General features: G+C 35.0%; 1 protein-coding gene across 1 annotated transcript in view; it reads left to right on the top strand.

The window, feature by feature from the left end:
- ASCC3 (activating signal cointegrator 1 complex subunit 3) overlaps positions 1-19,370 on the top strand; it is a 253,573-nt gene that overhangs the window by 26,825 nt on the left and 207,378 nt on the right. Inside the window, exons 5-8 of the mRNA XM_058835623.1 lie at positions 13,385-13,505; positions 16,263-16,470; positions 17,202-17,343; positions 17,907-18,032. Coding sequence (XP_058691606.1) covers positions 13,385-13,505; positions 16,263-16,470; positions 17,202-17,343; positions 17,907-18,032 — 597 coding nt within the window. The remainder of the gene's footprint in view (positions 1-13,384; positions 13,506-16,262; positions 16,471-17,201; positions 17,344-17,906; positions 18,033-19,370) is intronic.

Genomic DNA, 19,370 nt, shown 5'->3' with positions numbered 1-19,370 from the left:
GCTTGGCTTTGAGCAATAAGATGAACAAATAAAATCAGCATGCTGGACTGAGGCCAGCAAAGGGCCACTGGGATGATGAAGGGACTGGTTCTGACATACAGGAAGAGACTGAGGATGCTGGGGTTGCTCAGCCTGGAGAAGGGAAGTCTTGAGAATCTGATCAGACCTGATGGTGAGGGCATGGTGAAAATGGAGCCAGACTTCTCTTGGTGATACCCAGTGGCAGGACTAGAGAGCAGTTTGCTCAAGAGGTTGTGGAATTTCCAACTCAGGAGACTTTTCCAGAGATTTCTTCTAACCTCAGCCATTCTGTGATTCTGTCATTTCAAATATATAAAATAGAGGTAATTGGAGAAAATTATGTTATATTTATACCTAAAATATGTTATATTTATACCTAATTCCATATTAATTTAAGTCATTTTCCCTGATGAATTTCTTACCAAAAAATCAGTTCCTTACCTGAATATGTTTGGGTTTGTTTAAATTAAAAGCTTCTTGTTTTGTAACAAGTTTGTTATTAGTAGAAACTCATAATAAACAAGTGGAGTTAACCTCTTTAAGTACTTACATTTTAACCTTATGTGTAACTTAATTAATGAATTGTGGTATACAGGAAATAAATAGTCCTTGTATTGCAAGTAATCTCAATTAGGTTTTAAAGTGACCTCAATTTCAGATGTGTTAATTTGGTCTCCTAAATTAAGTATCTATCTAAATAACAGACATTTGTTGTCCAGAAAAATCACTCATTTAGTTTCTTGCATTAAACAGGACCCTGTAAAATGGTCATTATTCTTATAAGAGAAAATTACATAAATTGTTAATTCATGTGACTAAATTTCTAATACCCTTTAAAAGCCTGGCATTGTTTATGTGAACATTTAAGTTTTTTTCCTGTGTGTAAGCTCAGACAAATGAAAGACTCCAAGATGACATTGAAATAGAGTTCAATAAGAAAGAGTGTATTTTAGAGCTCATAAGGCAAACTAGCCACAAAATAATGTTTTAATTCTTACATACTGCACACACTTATTCACTCCTTCAGGTAAATGAATGCAAGAGCTTATATAACATTGCACAACATCACAAGCATTTTGTTTTAGAATAAAACTAGGAAAGTGTGTGTAGATTTTGTTTCCAGCTAGTGGTTTAGGGGGCTTGTCAGTAGCAAACTCTGCAGACACTTCTCTCTTTACATCTTGCTTTCCAGTGTAATATTTGCACATAAAAACTGTATGTTCTAACAATTAGTATCAAAAAATCTGATTACAGGAGAAATACTTAGCTTACATTTCTAAATCTGAATTCAGTTTAATAATTCTCAGGTCTGTATTGAGAGAGATTCCCTGAGCAGTCTGAATATGTAATTTACATTAAGAGCTCTGAACTCTTCAAAGTTCGTGTTATAGCATGGACTGTGAAAAGTACTTCAGCATTTCATTTTTTAGCAGACAAGATTTTCTTCATGTGCTAATTTTGAGATCATTCATCTGACATGCTGTGCAGACTCCAACAGGAGTGCTTTCAAGAAACAGGCTACACTGTCTGTGCACAATGCAATTGGGTCTGACTCAATATTTGCCTAATGCTATTGCTTGGCTCCGAGGGCAAGTCAAGCTTGTTTGCATGTTCTGTGTAGCCATTTCCCTAGTTACAAGCTGACCTTCACCATCAGAAAAGTGCAGTGTTCAGGTGTGAAAGTAGATGTTTACTTTTGCTTTTCTTAAGCAAAATAGGACCTGAAGTGTCAGCTTCTTGCTGTTTTGTAGATTGCCAAGTTTTGGACTTCACAAAGGCTTGGCTCGTCCAAATGCTCTGATATTGGAAACTCAGTTTTACCTGCCACTAGCTTGGCACATCAGTGTAACTGTGTATGCTTCATTGTTCCCAGAGGGTTGGTTATCTGTTCCCTGTCAAAGCCAAAGCTTGGCTTTTCTGCTGCTCTTCTCTTCAGGCACAGGACTCGCAGCCACAGCTTCTCTAACTCAACTGAAGCGGAACCAAATGTGCTCTAAGACCCCAGCACAAGGCTGCTACTTTCCCTGCAGTTTTCATTAAGCCTCTGTTGGGGGAAGAAGGTCAACTTTGATGTCAATTTGGCAGAACCTGAGGACAATATAAGTAGAGTTAATACATAACTTTTAGAAAATTTAGTGGGAAGCACCTTCTGAAATATAATGAATAGTGTTATGTACTGAAGCACAAGTAAACAGTACAGTTTGTTAGGGAATGAAAAAACTAAATTGACCAGAAACTGAAGTCAGTGGTGAAATGGCTGATGTGATTGTCCAAAGTGTAAGAAATAGGAAAATTTAATATATTTCAAAATAATAATTATTTGTGTAAGCACTAAGGCAAGATGTCTTGGATAATATACGAGCATCATTAAAATCAGTTTGAGATTTTTTCCTTGATTTCAGAAGGTTTTTTTTTTCACTACTTGTCCTAGCCTGTGCTTACGTTTTAAGTTATTTTACAGAGGTGATTTCTGAACCATATTTATTTGGTATTATACACTCACACCAACAAAATAGGAACAAATTAGGATTAGACTAACATGTGGCATTTCTGTGTTGCTTGGGAAAATGTTGCCAATGTAGAAGATATTATGGTTCTGTAGCATTTTTATGAGACTTTCCCACAGAGGAACTGGGTATCTGGTTGCACACTGACTGTTAAACTAGATAAATCGGTAAAGAGAAGTTAATCTGCTGAATTTTGCACTATTAATAAAATAGCCTTGGAAAACTGATCTAAGCAGACGTAGTAATAACTACATAAACAATATATTTATAAACACCAAATACCCATGTGAACAGAGAAATATATATATATATATATATATTATATATATATATATATTTATATATAAACACCAAATACCCATGTGAACAGAGAAAGTCCTACAGCAAGTTTTTTGTTCAAAAAGCAAAATAGACTTGGAGGGTTTGTAAAAAAACTTTGATTTTGGTTCAGAGCATAAACAATTTTTTAAATGAGCTATCATATTTAATATGGAAATATAAAAGATGTTGTGAAACAGCTTTCAAATATGCATTAATACAGGGAAAATCTTGGATATTTGATGTCAAAACTGAATGTGTCGTGTTTATTTCTGTCGTGTTTCAGAAACTCTCTAGGCCTCTAAGCTTAGCATGTTAATGGTGTGCTGGATGTAGGCGTGAACTCTGCAGAAATGCAACGAAAGCATTCTGTGCTTCAGCCTCTTACATTACTGGTACTATCACTTGTATTAAATATAGAAATAAATAAATAAATAAATAAATAAATATGAAATTAATAAATAAATATGAATGCCTCATATTGTTTAGGTAGTTATAATACTATCATGTATTACTCAACAATGTTTATTGAAGACCTCAGTTTGTGAAGATTATATTTGTAGGCTGTAGCTACCTGTAAGAATGGCAAAAATTTGTGATACTTGATTTTGTCATGTAGAAGTCAACTTTTCTGTACTCAAGTTCATTAGAGGCCAAAACAAAACTCTGGAAACAAGCTGAGTGGAATTTGCAAGTGGAAATCTAGAATGAGGAGTCTAGAGACACTCCTTGGTCTAAGTAATCAAATTAAATGTTGAATAGTTTGATATGCAACTTAAATTGTCATTGTCTTAAAAAATGCAGATGCTGAAAAAAAAATATCCATCCAGCAGACTAGATACTTACATTAAAAGCCCCCAAAACCCAGAAGCACAATTTTATTCTGACTGAACATGTTTTAAAGACATCAACATTTCTGTGTTTATATCACATTGTAAAGACTTTAAAGGTCTCCACTGTAAGCACTGCCAGATACTTTCAGTATTACAACTACATTTTTTTAGTTGATCTTAAGTGGAGGATGTGTTAATATAGAATGCTACTGATATAGAGAGCAGTTTCAGGAGATGACTTCATCATTACTGTATATAGAAGGTGCTGAAATAATTGGAAAAGGGTTCACAGGAGGTCCATCTTATAGAGGGTAGAATATGAAATAAAACATGGAAAATTCAGGAAATTAAATATTAAAAAAATAATTGCCAGTCTGATTTGGTGCAAAGAGGCAGCAGTAATACAAACATATTTAGTGTGGGAGGAGCGCATCAGTGGACTGTGGCTTGCAGGAAAAGGCACTCAGAAGGAGGGAGGGAGCAATAGACTGGCAGCATAAAACAAATGTTTCATGAGTATTGACTGTTCATCTTACCAAGGAACAATCTCACCAAGAGTTTCAGTTAACTTTCATATTCCAGGGAAGTTAGTTTACAGTTCCAGCACAACTTTTGCAGTAACCAAAAAAATGTGCATGAGAATCAAGTCTCAGAATTGTTAAACACAGAGCAATTCTCTACTCCTTATGAGATATCCTCAGGATGCTGTAAGATACCTAATTGCTCCACTTGCCTGTAAGGATTTTAAGCAGCCACTGAGAATCAGAAGTTGATTAGTACTTTTTCAATAAATATTCGATTGCCAGTTTTACATAGGCCATGGCTAGACTACAAGTGCTCTTTAGTAGTGGAAATTTTCACAAGTTTTATTGACATGTCCCTGTATCTGTTACATGGTTTCTGCTGTTTATCCTATTTTTTCATTATTATTGAACCACTGTTGACTGGGTACCTTGTTTTTTGCAGTATTGAACGAAGTTTGAAGTAATAGTTAAAATGTTATCTGAAAATCATATAAGGCACTTCAAAAGTTATAAATGGCTTATTTTTGAAATAAAGGGAAGTACTTACCTGATTTCCAGAAATGTTCATAATTTGCTCCTGGAGAAGAACTCTTCATCCAGCCCTTATTGTGGTTGTTACTAATCCACCCTTGATTATAAATTTAGCTATAAGTTTTGGAAACTTATCTAGGATTTTTGTCTGAATATTTACAAATGGTTATGAATCACTAGCTTAGGTATCAGGGATAAGAGACTTATGAGAAAACATGTAAGAGCAATATGCAGTAGTTTTTTTAAGTATCTGAAACAATGAAGAAAAGGAAGTGCTCATAGCTAAGGCAATTTTTTTCATGGTAATTTTTAATACTTTCTATTCTGTCATTATTTGTCTGTTCTTCCTGTTCATCCAGAATTTCATCTCCAAACCTCTCTGAAAGCAATGTGGCATCGCTTTTGTCTTTGGACAATTTAGATTTCTTCCCAAGGAACATTCCCGAGGTCAGACTAAATTTCTGTTGCAGTTGTATTCCTTTCATGTAACTGTTAACTAATTTGTTAGGTTTGTCTCTTAATATCTACTCACACACAAGTTTACTATAGAAATTGATACATAGTAGAAAACTCCAGCTGTTATTGTAATTATTTCTTAGTTAAAATCAATAAGAAAGTGGAATAGCTCTTGCTGTGAGGCTTCTTTGAGAGAACATTTCCGAAAGCTACAGTTTAACATTCATTTTGACTTAAAACCAGCTAATTTAAATGTTCATTGCTATGTATATGCAACACCACATGAAAACTTCGCATATGATAATATATCGATGTACCTTAATCTTCATTTTTCTTAATGTACCATGAAATTATGACATTAGCTTTTAGTTTTGTGTGTGTCTACCCTCGCACAACATATGATATTTTGATGTCATAGCAACTTGTCTCATAAAACATGTTTGGTTTTAAGCGTCAAAGTGGCACTTCCCTTTGTTCAGTATAATGACTTTTTAGCCCTAACAAATTAACATATCACAAAGCTTATTCCCCATTGCCTCGTTCATAAAAGCAGGTTCCATTTAGGGAAACTGCAGGCCTATGTGGATCACCCCTGTGGTGTTTTATCTTTATCTTATCATCAAAGCTTCTAACTTGACATGAGACTGGCTTTTCAAGCTCATATTTTCTTTGTAATTTTATTAAAATTACCAAGAGTTTTATATTCAGACAATAGAAAGCTTGGGTCTCATTATTCTTGACCATAGAGCTTATCTGCTCCCCTTTCATGTAGAGAAAATAATCCTTATTTTGGATACATTTTTCCCCTTTTTCAGTTGTGCGCTTCTTTTTTTAAATCCAGAAGTACACAGCTTTGTTGTTGTCCAAGGACTGTTGAAACCCCACAGACGATAGGAAACTTTTTCTTTTTATGAGAACAGAACCATGCTGTCTCCCTTCATAAAAAACCCAATTGAATGGCATCTGAGTGCTGTTTTTTAGGGATGGAACTTAAGAAATGATGAAAGAGCCACAGAGAGAGCCAAGAAATGGTAGGCTTAATCCTGGTGCTGAGAGCTGTTCACTGTCCTTCCTGTCAATAACTTTTCCTCTTTCCTGTCAACTCTTTAGTTCAGTTTTGTAGAGAAAGCATGTTTTATCTTTGAGCCAGCATGAGGCTTGATCTATTAATGATACCTTTTGAATCAGTTTCAATATATTATTAAACTTACGGAAATCTTTTTTTAGAGAAAGCTAGTCTGTAACTGATGGAACGTTTCTATTTTCTTTGATGCTGAGTTCTTCTCAAATCCACATGGAGACATAAGGAAATACGAGTTCTGCAAGAAATGCAGTCAAATGGCACCTGAAATTAAGTCTCTCTTATTAACTAGGCACAAAATCACTTTCCCCCAAATAATTTTATGGAAGGTGAGGAGGGGAAAAGCCCACAAAGAAATCCCTAGCGCACAGCTGCTTGATCTGTGGAAGCGGCAGGGCCAGGTTTCCTGCAGGGCTGGTTTCTGTTACGTGAGCTCTGCAGCTTTGCTGGTGGAGAGTTTGTGCTGGTGCTCACTGGTGCTCACTGGTGCTCACTGGTGCATGCCAGTGCCACCGTGCTCCTGCTGCAGCCTCCCCAGGAAGAAGGGCAGGAGGCACAAAGAGCAGTCATTCAAATCTGCCTCTGCTACTGGCCCTGAACACTTCTGTCTCTGTCAAAACTGGAAGTTACCAAGGAGGCTTAACACTTGTTAGTTCACGCACTGCTAAAATGCACAGTGATGTGGTAGCCCTGGTGTCCTTGGGAAGCTAGCCTTTAAAATAGTCTTCCATCTTCTGAAATGTTTGTATGTTGTTTTTTTCTGCACACTCCTAAAACAATATAAAATGCTGGTTTAGGCCAAAGCTTGCCTTGTTTTCTTCTCACCCACTCGTGTGTATGTCTGCCTGGAGTGCTGTAGTTCACGGGCTGGGGTTGGTGGTCATAGCCCATTTCCCTGGGTAACCCTTCTGGGTCCAGCAGAGGATATTAAAATTCTGACTTGACTGTCCTAATTGGAACAAAACTAGCTTCCAGTATTAGGGTTCCTTGCTACTCTTCATCATTCTCCTCTGTTAAGCAACATAAACCAACTCCTTGGCTTGCTGGTATTTTGTTTTACTCTGTCAGTACACACTGGGGTAGCCAAGTCCTCCTCCTGAAGTGGGCAGGTTTGGGAATTGCTGTCCCTTGAGATAACCTGAAGGTTTTTGCCTTTTGCAGAATAGAATTCTGTGCTAACCACTGCCATTTTAGAAGTTTCTTAAATCCTTATCCCTAGAAAAAAAATCAAATTGATTCTGATACAGAAATCACTTCCATAAATATATGTTTTCTGCTGGGTAATGTCAGAATTCCTTGCCCTTGTATCTACAGGTAAGAAAAGTTGCAAGTGCAGTTGTTATCTAGTTTCAGGACTTTTTTTTTATGTCAAGAATCATTAACAGCTTATCCCAGAATACTTCTGAAGATAAACACTAGTTTAAAGAATCATATAACAGTGAGGTTTTCTACATTTTAATTTGTCTTCAGGGCTTCCTTTTCATAAGGCAAGTCAGTAGTCTGCTGTTTGTAGCTGCTGTTTGACATTATTTCTAATTGCCAAAGTCTTCAGGCTAAATAAGCTGGCGGAGGTTGCCTTGCAGCTATGTATTTGAAATTTTCAAATTAAGTTCATCTGTCTAAGTTTCTAATTAGCTGCTGTTAAAACACTGATGATGGTGCTGATGAGCTCTCCTGTCTATTTATTTTCACGCAAAAATATTGAGAATATTTGCTAAGATTTGTGATTTTTTGTTTGTCTCTTTTTCAGATATGGTAGGCAGTTTTAGTATGGATTTGCAGGAGCTGGAGGAGGATTTTCATCAAATTCAAATTATACTGTGACAGATTGTGTTATTTTTTATTATAAGAAAAATTGTAAAGAATTATATGTAATCAAAACTGATAGTCAAATAAATAGGTTTAGGCCTATTAAGCAATATTTACATAACTTTCAATCTGATAGTCTGGATTTTAAGCCTTGTAAGAAAAACACTTTTTTCTTCCTGTAACTGATCAGTTTCAATGTTTTAACTATAGATCTCAATTTGATTTAAAAGAAGCCTTGTATACCTGTAGGCTGAGTCTTCTAAGACTTTTTTTTCATGTTTTAATACTATTTTTGAATTTTTCCTTGCTGTGATTCATATGTTTTTACTAGTGAAAATGCTAGCTGAAATAAAATTGTGTAGTCATCTGTGGATACAGAAATACATAAAAATAGAGTATAGTCCCAATATGCTGAGGAGAGATGGTATTAAAAAGAGTAATTGGCCATGTCTTTGTTGTACTTGCACTCCTGGACTAAAAATGTGTCCCATAATGAAGACCAGATTTCCATCAGTTTTTCTTGGACTGCAAATGCAGTAATGCGAAAAGTGAACAAAAGTTGAATGTTGAGTAAGAATTTGTTACAACTTCATTATCTTTGTGCATATGTCTTTCCCAAACAATGTTATTTGAAAATTTTTCCATTGCTTCCTAACTCAGCCTTCTTTTATTGTATAACTAAAATTCAAAATTTTTGAAGGGGGAATGGGGAAATTCTTGGAATTTTGCTGCTTTTTTAAAACCTGCCTATTTCAAAATTATTATTTAGTTAATTATTTTCTTCTAATTGCCAACTGACAGTAAAATCCAAAAATTTCAAGCTAACTAATTCACAGGCAGACCTTTAAGACATCTCTGATAAGAGTAACTTCATTCATCCTCTAAAAGCTGGTGTTTGATCCCACTGGAGGCTGCCCGAGAGCCAGGCGCTCCTTGTTCCCTAGAATATTTTTTCTTGTCCTGCCTTATCTGATTCCTGTGCTCAGTGAAATTGCAATATGAGAGTCATCCAGCCTCTGTGTTGAGGAATAGCTGTCAGAAAAGCACTGTGCATACACATAGGTTATCAACAACTTGTCGTAAGAGGGCTTGAAGTGTCTGGTTGCTGTTCTATTGTTGTGAGACCGGTGCGGTTGAGCTAAGCTTGCTTAGACACTGCTAAGTCTCCTGGGTGGTTTGTAGGGCTGGAAGATCATTTCTGTATAGATGGACTAAATGTAATAGGTGCTTTATTCAAAAAAGCCAGGTTTTAAAAAAAGAAAATCAGATCTGAGAGCTGAATTACTTTCTTACATACCTAATGCCTGTTATTAATTAGAGTGGTAAGAGATCATGCTATATCTGGCTTGTCTCATTTTAGTCAACTTGTAAAAAAAATGAAAAGAGAAGACATCTTAGATTTGGTTTTAAAACAAGTATTTTTCTATAGTCTCTTACTTTTCAGCAGAGTAGTAATTTGCAGTCAGTGTATATATGATATCCATGAAGTTTGTGTTTAATTTTTCATATTAAAAAAAACCAAAACCTTTGTCTTCAATGTCCTTGTTTTTCTTACTGAATCTTTTTAAGCAGTATACTAGGTACTATATCCATACAGCTTTTCCAATAAGCCTGCAGCCCAAGAAAAATGTTCTATTTACCCTATAATTTTTTTTTTAATGAAGCAATAATTTCAGTTGCTTCAGAGCTACTAGGACAGAAGAAACTTGAGATCTTGCTATGGTGATTATTCTTCCACAGCTGTTTGAAAACTGTGCCTTGTAAAGCAATATCGTCTACAAACAAGCCACAAAATGCAGGGATAGCAGTTAATTGATGAAGTAGGTGGGACTCTGTAACCAAGACCTGCTGTTAGGCTATAAAAGTACAGAGGACAACCACTGGTTGGCTGAATTTGAGTTTCTGTTTCATTTATTGCTGTAGAACAGTACTGACACTCAAGCAAGGTACAGCTGTTTATAGTCTATTTTTGTGTGCACTTGTAAAACAAAATATTTTCTGAGATTTATAGGGTTCTTTCCCACCTCAAGGAAAATGTAGAAGTCAAGAAAATGCCCTTGTGATGGCAGATAGTTTATAATGTCAAAATATTACTCACAGTTCTGTGCCTCATATTTGAGGACCTCCAAAGCTCCTTGTAAATTATACTTTATAGAATTGAAAAGAGAATAGTACCTATTTAACATTCAGAGTAAAATCTTGTTCCAGTCTTGAACATAAAGATATACTTTTTTATGGCTCAGCCTTACTTGAAAAACTTTGCTATGTCATGTGTCTTATTGGAGTTCAACTCCTTTCTGGTAACTGTAGAAGACAGACTGCTGCCTATATGTAGGACTCTTGTCTGCCTCCTTGCCTTTCCCATAGAGCTAGCATATATTCAGGAGAAATCATTTGCATGGAAACCTTGCCTCACCTTCCTAATGTGATATGACACATCTTGTCCTTTTGTTCCTACATTGATTACTCAATAATTCCTTCCAGATATTAAACACATAAAATTAAATGTAAAAATCACTCCAAAAAAATTAACTGTGACCGTATAGATCACTCATCTATGTCTGTATGGTTATGGAGTACTAGCTGAAGTCACGTGGGACCTTTGTTAGTGAAGGCAATCAGGGTTGTCTTTTAGGCACAATCTATTACTGACTTCAAGGAGTGTAGTAATTTGGCTGGGATTAAAGAAACTGCTGATTGACACACAGCCTCTCCATCTGTTGACCACTGTCTAGTTTATCTCATTATAACTTAATAGAAAGTCAACTATGAATATTCAGCAGATTCCATTGCCTGCTCTCAGGGTCTTGGGCCAGAAAATATAATAACATATCAAATCAGAAATGTTAGCACCTACCCTAGTGGACACGAGCCACTGTCTCACTGGAGCTGGACTTTTTGCTTCATGATCTCTGACTGTGTAGTAGAATGCATTTTGTAAAATTGCTGCTTCTTTGTGAAGTTATGCTGTTCTAACTGAACGGTATGATATAGATGGTTTTTGTTTCAGAATATATTGGGAATATAGGAGAGGAAAAATATTGTCCCAATCAAAAAAAAGCATGATATCTATTTCCCCCCAAATCCCATTTTTTCTGACTGATGCTTTTGTAGATTTTTCTTAACTTCCACTGAGAAAGTTGTTTTTGAGTCCTGTGCAGAGGTAGAGATCTACACTAGATGTTTTAGGGCTAGTGTGTTATTTATCTTCTGACGGTGATGGTGGTGGTATGAGTTTGAGTTTGGGGGTTTTGAGGGGAGCAACGTGCTGAGTCTGAATGCACTTATATTGTATCTGCTGCCTTGATGAGAAAAGTGTTTGAGCCCAGATCTGGCTGAATTGAAAGAATTTAATTTCCCTGTGTACAGTCAACAAATCATTAGCTAAGTCGAGACAGGTTTGTGTTCAACTCTTTATACAATTAAGCTATTCCAAATACATCTCTTTTCTTCTTGTTTCAGTGATTGTTTTTCCATCCCTGTCTTAAGCATTTGCACCTGGAAAATACCTACTCAAATTTGCCAGCACTAAATTGCCACTTTTTTTTTGAAATGTAAAAACAAGGTCATCTTATACCTTTAGATAAAATACATTAAAATGTGGCCGTAAAGTGACAGTAAATAGCTATGCAAAATAGAAGAATTAATGATCAGTGCTAGTGAAGGCTGGATAAAGAGAAATCCATCGTAAGTTGAGATCACTGACAGCAGTTCCCTGATCTATATTTTTGTAGTTTATTAATTTTGAAAATCTTCTATTTGTCCACATTTATTGTAGTTTCTAATTTTACATTTTTTGGAGACTGCTTCTCCAGTTTGCCATCACTGGTTACTCTAATGAAAGAAATACAAGACTTTATACCTTTCAGCTTCATGGTCTCTGCAAATGGCACCATTACTGTACTAATTTGCACAAACCTTATGTTTTCCTAGAAACCCCTGAGGGCCTGGAGTAATGCTTTTTTCTTTTTTTCCCCCTCCCTTATTTTTAAATGACAGCTTTTATTGCAGGGTACAGATTGACCTAAAAGAAAAGGGATCATTGATTTGATGCCACTGGCACTGTTCAGAATTTTGCAAATACATGAAGAGGCAACATAAAGTTATTTCAAGGTGTTCCCCAAGGGCAGTAGTCATAGAGTGCCACAGAAAAATTCTTTGTTAAGGAGCTGGCAAATTAAATACAGGAGAGGAAGAGAGCTCTCTCTCCTTTTATAGCTAGAACAGAAATACTTGAATCCTACAGTGCCAAAGTCTTACTCTTTCATAGAACATCACATCAAAGTACCTTATACATTGTATTCTCACCAGATTCCTGAAATTATATGGATAATATTAGCAGCAAATTCAAAAAGCACTAAGGAGAAGCTGCCCTGTTTTTCTTTTTGGAAATTGAAAAAAAATTGGAGAAAAAATTGTTTTGAGCAGTATTAAAAACCAAGAATGGGTTTTGAGTAACTTGTTGCTTACTGTAGTGCTTTGATTTTTGACAAAATAATTATAGATAAGATAGAGATGAAAGTGCTTTTAATGTTTTGGGTGGTTTTTTTTTTCCATTAAAACCAAGTATTATGTGGAAAATGGAACATGTTTTTCTAACCTGCTACAAGAGAATCATTTGAGTAAGAAAATCATTCGGCCAAAATATCACTTAGTGGTAGAGAATTCTCTTCTGGTGTATATCCCTTACATTATGTGTTTGAATTACACACAGGATTATATGTGCAAGTACTATAGACTGAGGTCAGTACTAGTGTCATCTTAGCTGTTTCTTCACATTCCTGCTGTACTCCACATCTACGATATTTATTTTTTTGTAGGATGAGATTGTGAAAATGCAGTAGGCTACACCTCCTGTTGGCTATAAAGGAAATATATATATATATAAAGGGAATAACTTCCTAATAACTTTCCTTTCATGAGAAACTTTCTCTTGATTCATCTGCACAGATTATGGAGAAGTAAATTTACAGCATATGTAGATAACTTTAAAGACATGTAACGTTTAGTCTTGAGAAGAGTTAAATTTTATGCAAGAATCCCCAAGAGAAAGTGAGTTTTATTTAGTAGACAAAATTCACAGATTTTAAAATATTTCCAGCTGAAAAATTTCTGTAATTCTCCCTTTTTTTAATAGAGAACCTTAGAAATTATACCATTTGGGTTGAATTACTGGGACTTGAAATTCATTAATTGCTTAGATATTATCAACAGATACGATGTTGCCAAGGATTGAAATATTACAGTGCTATTTATAAACTTATGTACATTTGGATATGACTTATGACTTTATTTTCTTTGTAGTTATTTGAACTGCTAGGCCCTGAAGGTTTTGAACTCATAGAGAAACTCCTACAGAACAGATCTCTGATTCTGGAAAGATCTTTGACTTGTCCAAATGACAACAGGTTCCAGGCTCTCCAAGGTAAGTGGCTACAAAATTTTTGTTCCAAATCAGATAAAAAGTAGTTTTCTAACTGTTCTGTTCTATTTCCAACAGTAGGACTCGCCATGTGTAATTAAAAAACAAGCAAAAAAAAATCCCAGGAGACAATGGGAGAATGTATTTCTGGGCTTAAACAGAGAAAGTCTGATTATACAGAAGAAATAAATACAGATTACATGTATTTATTTTGTTTTCAATTGCCTATTGGCATGTGCAGATTTTGAATGTATTGACAGTTGCCCTTTTCCTGTTTTAATGGATTACTCTAGAAATAATCTGATCTTCTATTATTCCTCATTTTCTTTCCTGCTTCCTCTCTACTTTGTACTATCATCTAGTGTAGGCCTTGGGGAAGAAGAGCACAGTAACAACCACTTCTGAAAATAATAAACTCAAGCTTAAGCTTGAATAACTGAGAGAGGGGAAATGAATAACTGAGAGAGGGGAAAAAAGGGATTCAGGTTTTGTACTGTCATTTTTTCTTTTATAAGTTAATTTGTCTGCACCGAGTAATTATTTTAAAATAAGTTTTACAGATTGTTGTTTTAAAACAAGCCTTATTTCTCTGACAAAAATAAATCTGATAGTATATGGGTTGTGACTTGGGATAAATCTTACATGGACATAGCATCATGCAACCCGTTGCACGTTGACAGCATATGGAGTTAGAAAAATGTGAGTAGAGCCAGTACTGGTGGACTTATGTATCTCCACAATAATTTTAAAATGCAAATGACCCCTTTTTTAGTGTTTGTCTTCAATGGAATGTTATATAAGCAGGTGTTTAGAAGTTCCTCTCTTGCTGTGCTAATGGTTAGTCTAAACTCACCAGACCAACTGTTTTACCTGTTCATGATTTCAAAGATGAATGTCCTACTATATAAGATGGCTTTCTGTCCTGATAGTTTTCCCTTCATAGGTACTCAAATAAAAAAAATAAAATGCATTCTGTAGAAATGGAATTAATATATTTTTTCTCCTATGTACAGTTAGTTACAGGAGTATTTTCTTCTCACTTAGCAGAATTAGTATTTTGGAAGCTTTTATGAAATTATTCTTCATTATGCCATCAGTAAAATCTATCACAGTAATTTCTGTTAGATTGTGTAGGAAGAATTTTCTCAATGTTATATTTTTCAGATAATAGAAAAGCATAGCTGATTCTAAACTTTTTTTCACTGATGAGAGAATCCTTCTTTAACTGTGACAAAAAAGATATTCAGGATATCTTCTCTGAGACTGAAGATGCTCTTGGCCCTGAGTTCAGTCTTTTAATTTTTAAATAAAAGTGGTTTTTTTCTTTTAAAATTGATCAAAATGGTATTTCTAATTATTTCTAATTATCTTTCCAAAATTTCACTTGGAGAAGGGACTCATTTCTGTCTGCAGAAGTTTAGTCAACTTAGAGTAATTTATGGCTTTAAAAAATTAGCGCAAGTCAAGAAACTGTACATTTTTGTACCATGCTGTGTTATTTGACTATTTCTTATGTAATTTACTTCTGTGGCAGTAAAGGCAATTTTTGTGGTTATCAGACAAATCAAATATTATTTCTTTGCCCTGGTGTGTTTAGGTTGAATTAAATTTGGTCAGGAAATTGTATCCATTGTTGTCCCCTTTTAATACGAGAGAGAGTTAAAGCTGCAGACATGATGGTAATAATGTGGACATTTTGACAGTTTATTAGAATTTTTTCAATGCTCTTTAACAAGTTATTGTTGCCTTATCCAGTATGCATGCTGTGAGATGTAGGAGTTTCACTGTTGCTGTAGGTGAAAACTAAGCAGCACAAATTGTTCAAAATGTCAGTCAAGTGGGTTTATTTGATGAAAAAAGGTTTTCAAGTTTTTCGCTTCAGAGGTTGGCTGCAGAAGTACATATGAAACATAACTGAGTTAAGTATTTAATATTCAGCCAAACCTATATAAACTAATAATCTGTTTGCAGAATTTTGAAAAATGACTTTTAAAACTACCAATATTGTTAAAATGAAAACAAAATAAATCTCTCTCCGCCTGTTGTATATAAAAGACTTTCTTGTGTCTTCAGTTTTGGTCAGTACTGATCTTAGAAAGGTAAAGTAACTGAGCTTTTTTGGGTTCCTTACTCCCCCAGATTTACTGTTTACTGTAATTTTTCTGTGGTTCTGATTCTTCTTGATAATCCTGCTGCTTGTCTATGTAAAAGGAAGAAGTCCTTGTGATTGTATAGACTAGGATAGGTTTTCTCACTTGGTCAGGCAAATTGCATTGTGAGTATGCTTTCAATACAATCATGTTATCTAATATATATATATATACACTAATTTTTATGTGAAGAGACTGTTAAAAAAAAAATAGCCCTGTTTAATCTGTTGTCACGCCATTCTGTTTATCAGTGCACATAAGAGCAGTGATAAGAGGCAAAGTGGCATTTCACCTGTAGATTAAGTTATTATAAATACAGAAAACAAAAAATATCCTTCCTTTGCTTCTAGTCCATCCCCAAAGTGTTTTTTAAAGGTCCTGTCTTTGGAACATGATGTGGTGGTACTTTTATATGTCTTGAGGCCAACTGCTGCACAGTCTACATAAAGCTCAACTATTTTTAAATACACAATACACTCACAACTGCACACACAAGCGCCTCAAAACAAGGATGAAACCAAATATCAAAACCCCAAACCTTTAGAATGAAACTGGGAAAAAAGATGGAATCCAGTATTTATGGAGATGCATGCCTGTTATCATATTGCAGAACAGTGCAAGAAGTTTATAGGAGAAAATACTAAACCAAATTATGGTTGTCAAGTCACAATTCAGTCTGAGCAAGAAAAGTTGTTAATGAAACAATATCGTCGGGAAGAAAAACGAAATGCCAGAAAAGAAAAACAAGCTGGGGAAGATGGAGACGTTTCTGGAGAAGGACAAATGTGCTTTGATCCCAAAGAGCTGCGGATGCAAAGGTAATAAATCCCAAAAGTTGAGAAATGCTTCTGTTGTAATTGCTACTTCAACATAACCTAACACTTTATTTTCTTTTAGTTTGGTTTAATGATTAGGTGATTCCGATTTCAAGTCACGTTTCATTACAAGCGTAGAATTTTTTTTAATATGAAAACCTAATTTTCAGGAGAGAAAGCAGTGATTTGCTTAATGAGAATCTTCTTGATCTCATCTATGTGGGCTGGAATTGCAGATTAGTGGGGTAGGCTATCTTTCTTAGTTCCTGTATGCACACTACTTGCTTAGGATTTATGAAGTCTGTACTAAATCTATCAGAACTATCTTTCTTTTTCTCTCTCAAGATTAATGGGTACTATTTTCCAAGTTGTCAGCTAGAAGGTAGTGGGAGGAATAGAGGAGGGAGAGGATAAGGAGCAAATAAGCTGTTGTATTTTGTATTGAGAAAAATACAGTGAGACTGGTATTTTAACTGTGAAATCATGTTGCTGTGTTGCTTAAAAAGAGTCTAAACTGCTTTTAGGAAAGCCTCGCACTTAATGGATTTAGCTTCTGAATTTTACCTAAACCATGTGTTTTAAGGTTTTGGTATAACTAGTGCCCGAGAATAACACTGTAAAATTATTTTCTTTAATTTCCTCAACTCTTGCTCTGACTTTTATATACCATGCTCAGTTTTTGTGATGAAAGCCTGAAATGGGCAGAATTACTGCAGGTATTTTTCTGCTCACAGAGAACTAGCGCTTCTGAATGCTCGAAGTATGCCAGTCCTAGGTAGACAGAGAGAGATGAGCATCGAAAAAATTCATTATCCACATGTCTATGATTCCCGAGCTGAAGCTATGAAAACATCAGCATTCATTGGGGGTGCAAAGGTATGTTGGTGCATGACCCTTCTTGAACTGTACATCTTTCCCAATGAGTAATGTGCAGCAAGGCTCCCTTCGTTTCCTTAGTCTCCTCCTTCTCAGAACCTAATGTATGAAGCAGTACTTCTTTGCAGAGGGTTTTAAGTATTTTGATATATTCTATTTTTATTTTGGCTCTGGAAGAAATAATCTCATTTACAACTAATATATTTGCTTTTATTTCTAGGCTTATTTAAATTCTTAAGATACTATTTTTCTGTCTTTTGGATACCTTTGAATTGACTTTAACAAAATAAATGCTTTATGAAATTCTAGACCTAACGGATTCTGAAATTTAATAAAACAGAGTTATCTTTTTTGGGGTTTTGGGACTATTTTCTGAGTAGTAAAACTGATTATTTGCCATTTGGGGGGTTCAGTGCTATCTATAAAATGAATGAGTGAGATTTGCTCTTGTTTTGGATTAATTTCTTAAAGGAAAGTGATAAAGCATTGTTCAAAGTGAGTTATACATAATGATGCTTTCTGTTTTCACACTTTTAATTAATTTTCCTGTAATACATTTTTAGGTGTTCTTACCAGAGTCAGTTCAGCGAGAAAACAATAAAATGTATGAAGAGGTAAAGATCCCCCACAGTGAACCAATGCCTATTGGTATTGAAGAGAAAATTGTTTATATTAAAGACTTAGATGAGGTGAGTATACAATTTCAAAGATATTAAATTAGTTTTTTCTTTGTATTGCCAAAATTTAGCTGGAAATATTGCCAGTTTTTCCAGTAGTATGTGATAGGTAAATGCAGACAGTTAATTTCTTGACTACTTATTTGAAGAATGTTTATTGGGGAACATAGTTCAGTGATAATCCCTTTCATGTTTATTCAGATTCAAGGAATTTCTGATCTGAACTACTTGTTCATGAGTTTTAGTTCTCAATTCCTTTGGCATTACATTTTCAGTTATTTATGGTTTTGAGCTATGATCTGAATCACTGAAATGAAAGTATTACAGTGATTCTGTTTTCTTCTGAAGATCACAGTAGAAAGTGAGCTTCTGCACCTTGACCTGTACAGGTTGGCTTCTGACTGCACAGCGCTATTCTGCACCAGTCTTTCTGTCTGATGCAGTTCAGGGGTGTTGAATATGGTCTTAGAGACTGCATGGGATGCGAGGACATCTCAAAATGTGCTTTGATGATAGGAAGTAAAGAGCAGAGGGATAAAATGCAGGTAGAACAAATGTTAACATTCCAACTTTTACTGATTTAAAATGGTGAAAAAGCTGAGGTAAGGGAACTAAATTTCTTGTTAGTTATTTGCAGTCTAGAACTTGCAGTGCTCTGTCACAGATACCTTTTTATTCCTTGTTGTATATGTCAAATCCATTGAAAAGTGGAAACTTTGGTATTGATTTGAACAGAGACATAAAAAACAAGCTCTGTGTACAGAGATTTTAAAGCTCTGTGTACAGAGATTTTATGTCTCTTAGCTCTGCAGTATATAACATGGATACATTTTTTCCACCTTTTTCTCTCAGGGAAAGCAGGAAATGAGAATATATGCAGAGCACTTTATTGGGATTCTGAGTAAAGATTGTCTTACATAAAGATTTAACTCTTTCAAAAGAGAAGACAGTTTTAGAATCTGAATGTATTAATTCCTGCTTAGGTGACAGTACCTAATGTTGTGTTTATGAATTGACTGACAGCCCTTAACCAGATTGAAAAATACAGCCACTGCAGCTATTGTCATTTTATATGACAATATTCAGCATGACAGCTTTTTGCAATAAAATGTCTTTTCCCCTAAGCTAAATACTACCTACTAATCTGTGTAGTCTTTGCAAGAAGTACAAATATTTCAAAAGGCAATAAGTGGTTTCAGAAAAAATACGGTTTAGACAGAAAAATACCTATCTAGAATGAATAGTTTGCAGATTTTTGCACATATAATATTTAAAATAAATGTTAAAAAATGCATCAGTTATACAAATTTAATAAGTAATTCTCTTTTGTAGATTGTGTATCATCAAGAG

This window comes from Poecile atricapillus, chromosome 3 (assembly GCF_030490865.1).
Source record: "Poecile atricapillus isolate bPoeAtr1 chromosome 3, bPoeAtr1.hap1, whole genome shotgun sequence".
In the NCBI taxonomy this organism is placed as follows: Eukaryota; Metazoa; Chordata; class Aves; order Passeriformes; family Paridae; genus Poecile; species Poecile atricapillus.
The sequence above is the reverse complement of the archived record's forward strand: the minus strand, read 5'-3'. Positions and strand labels throughout refer to the sequence as shown.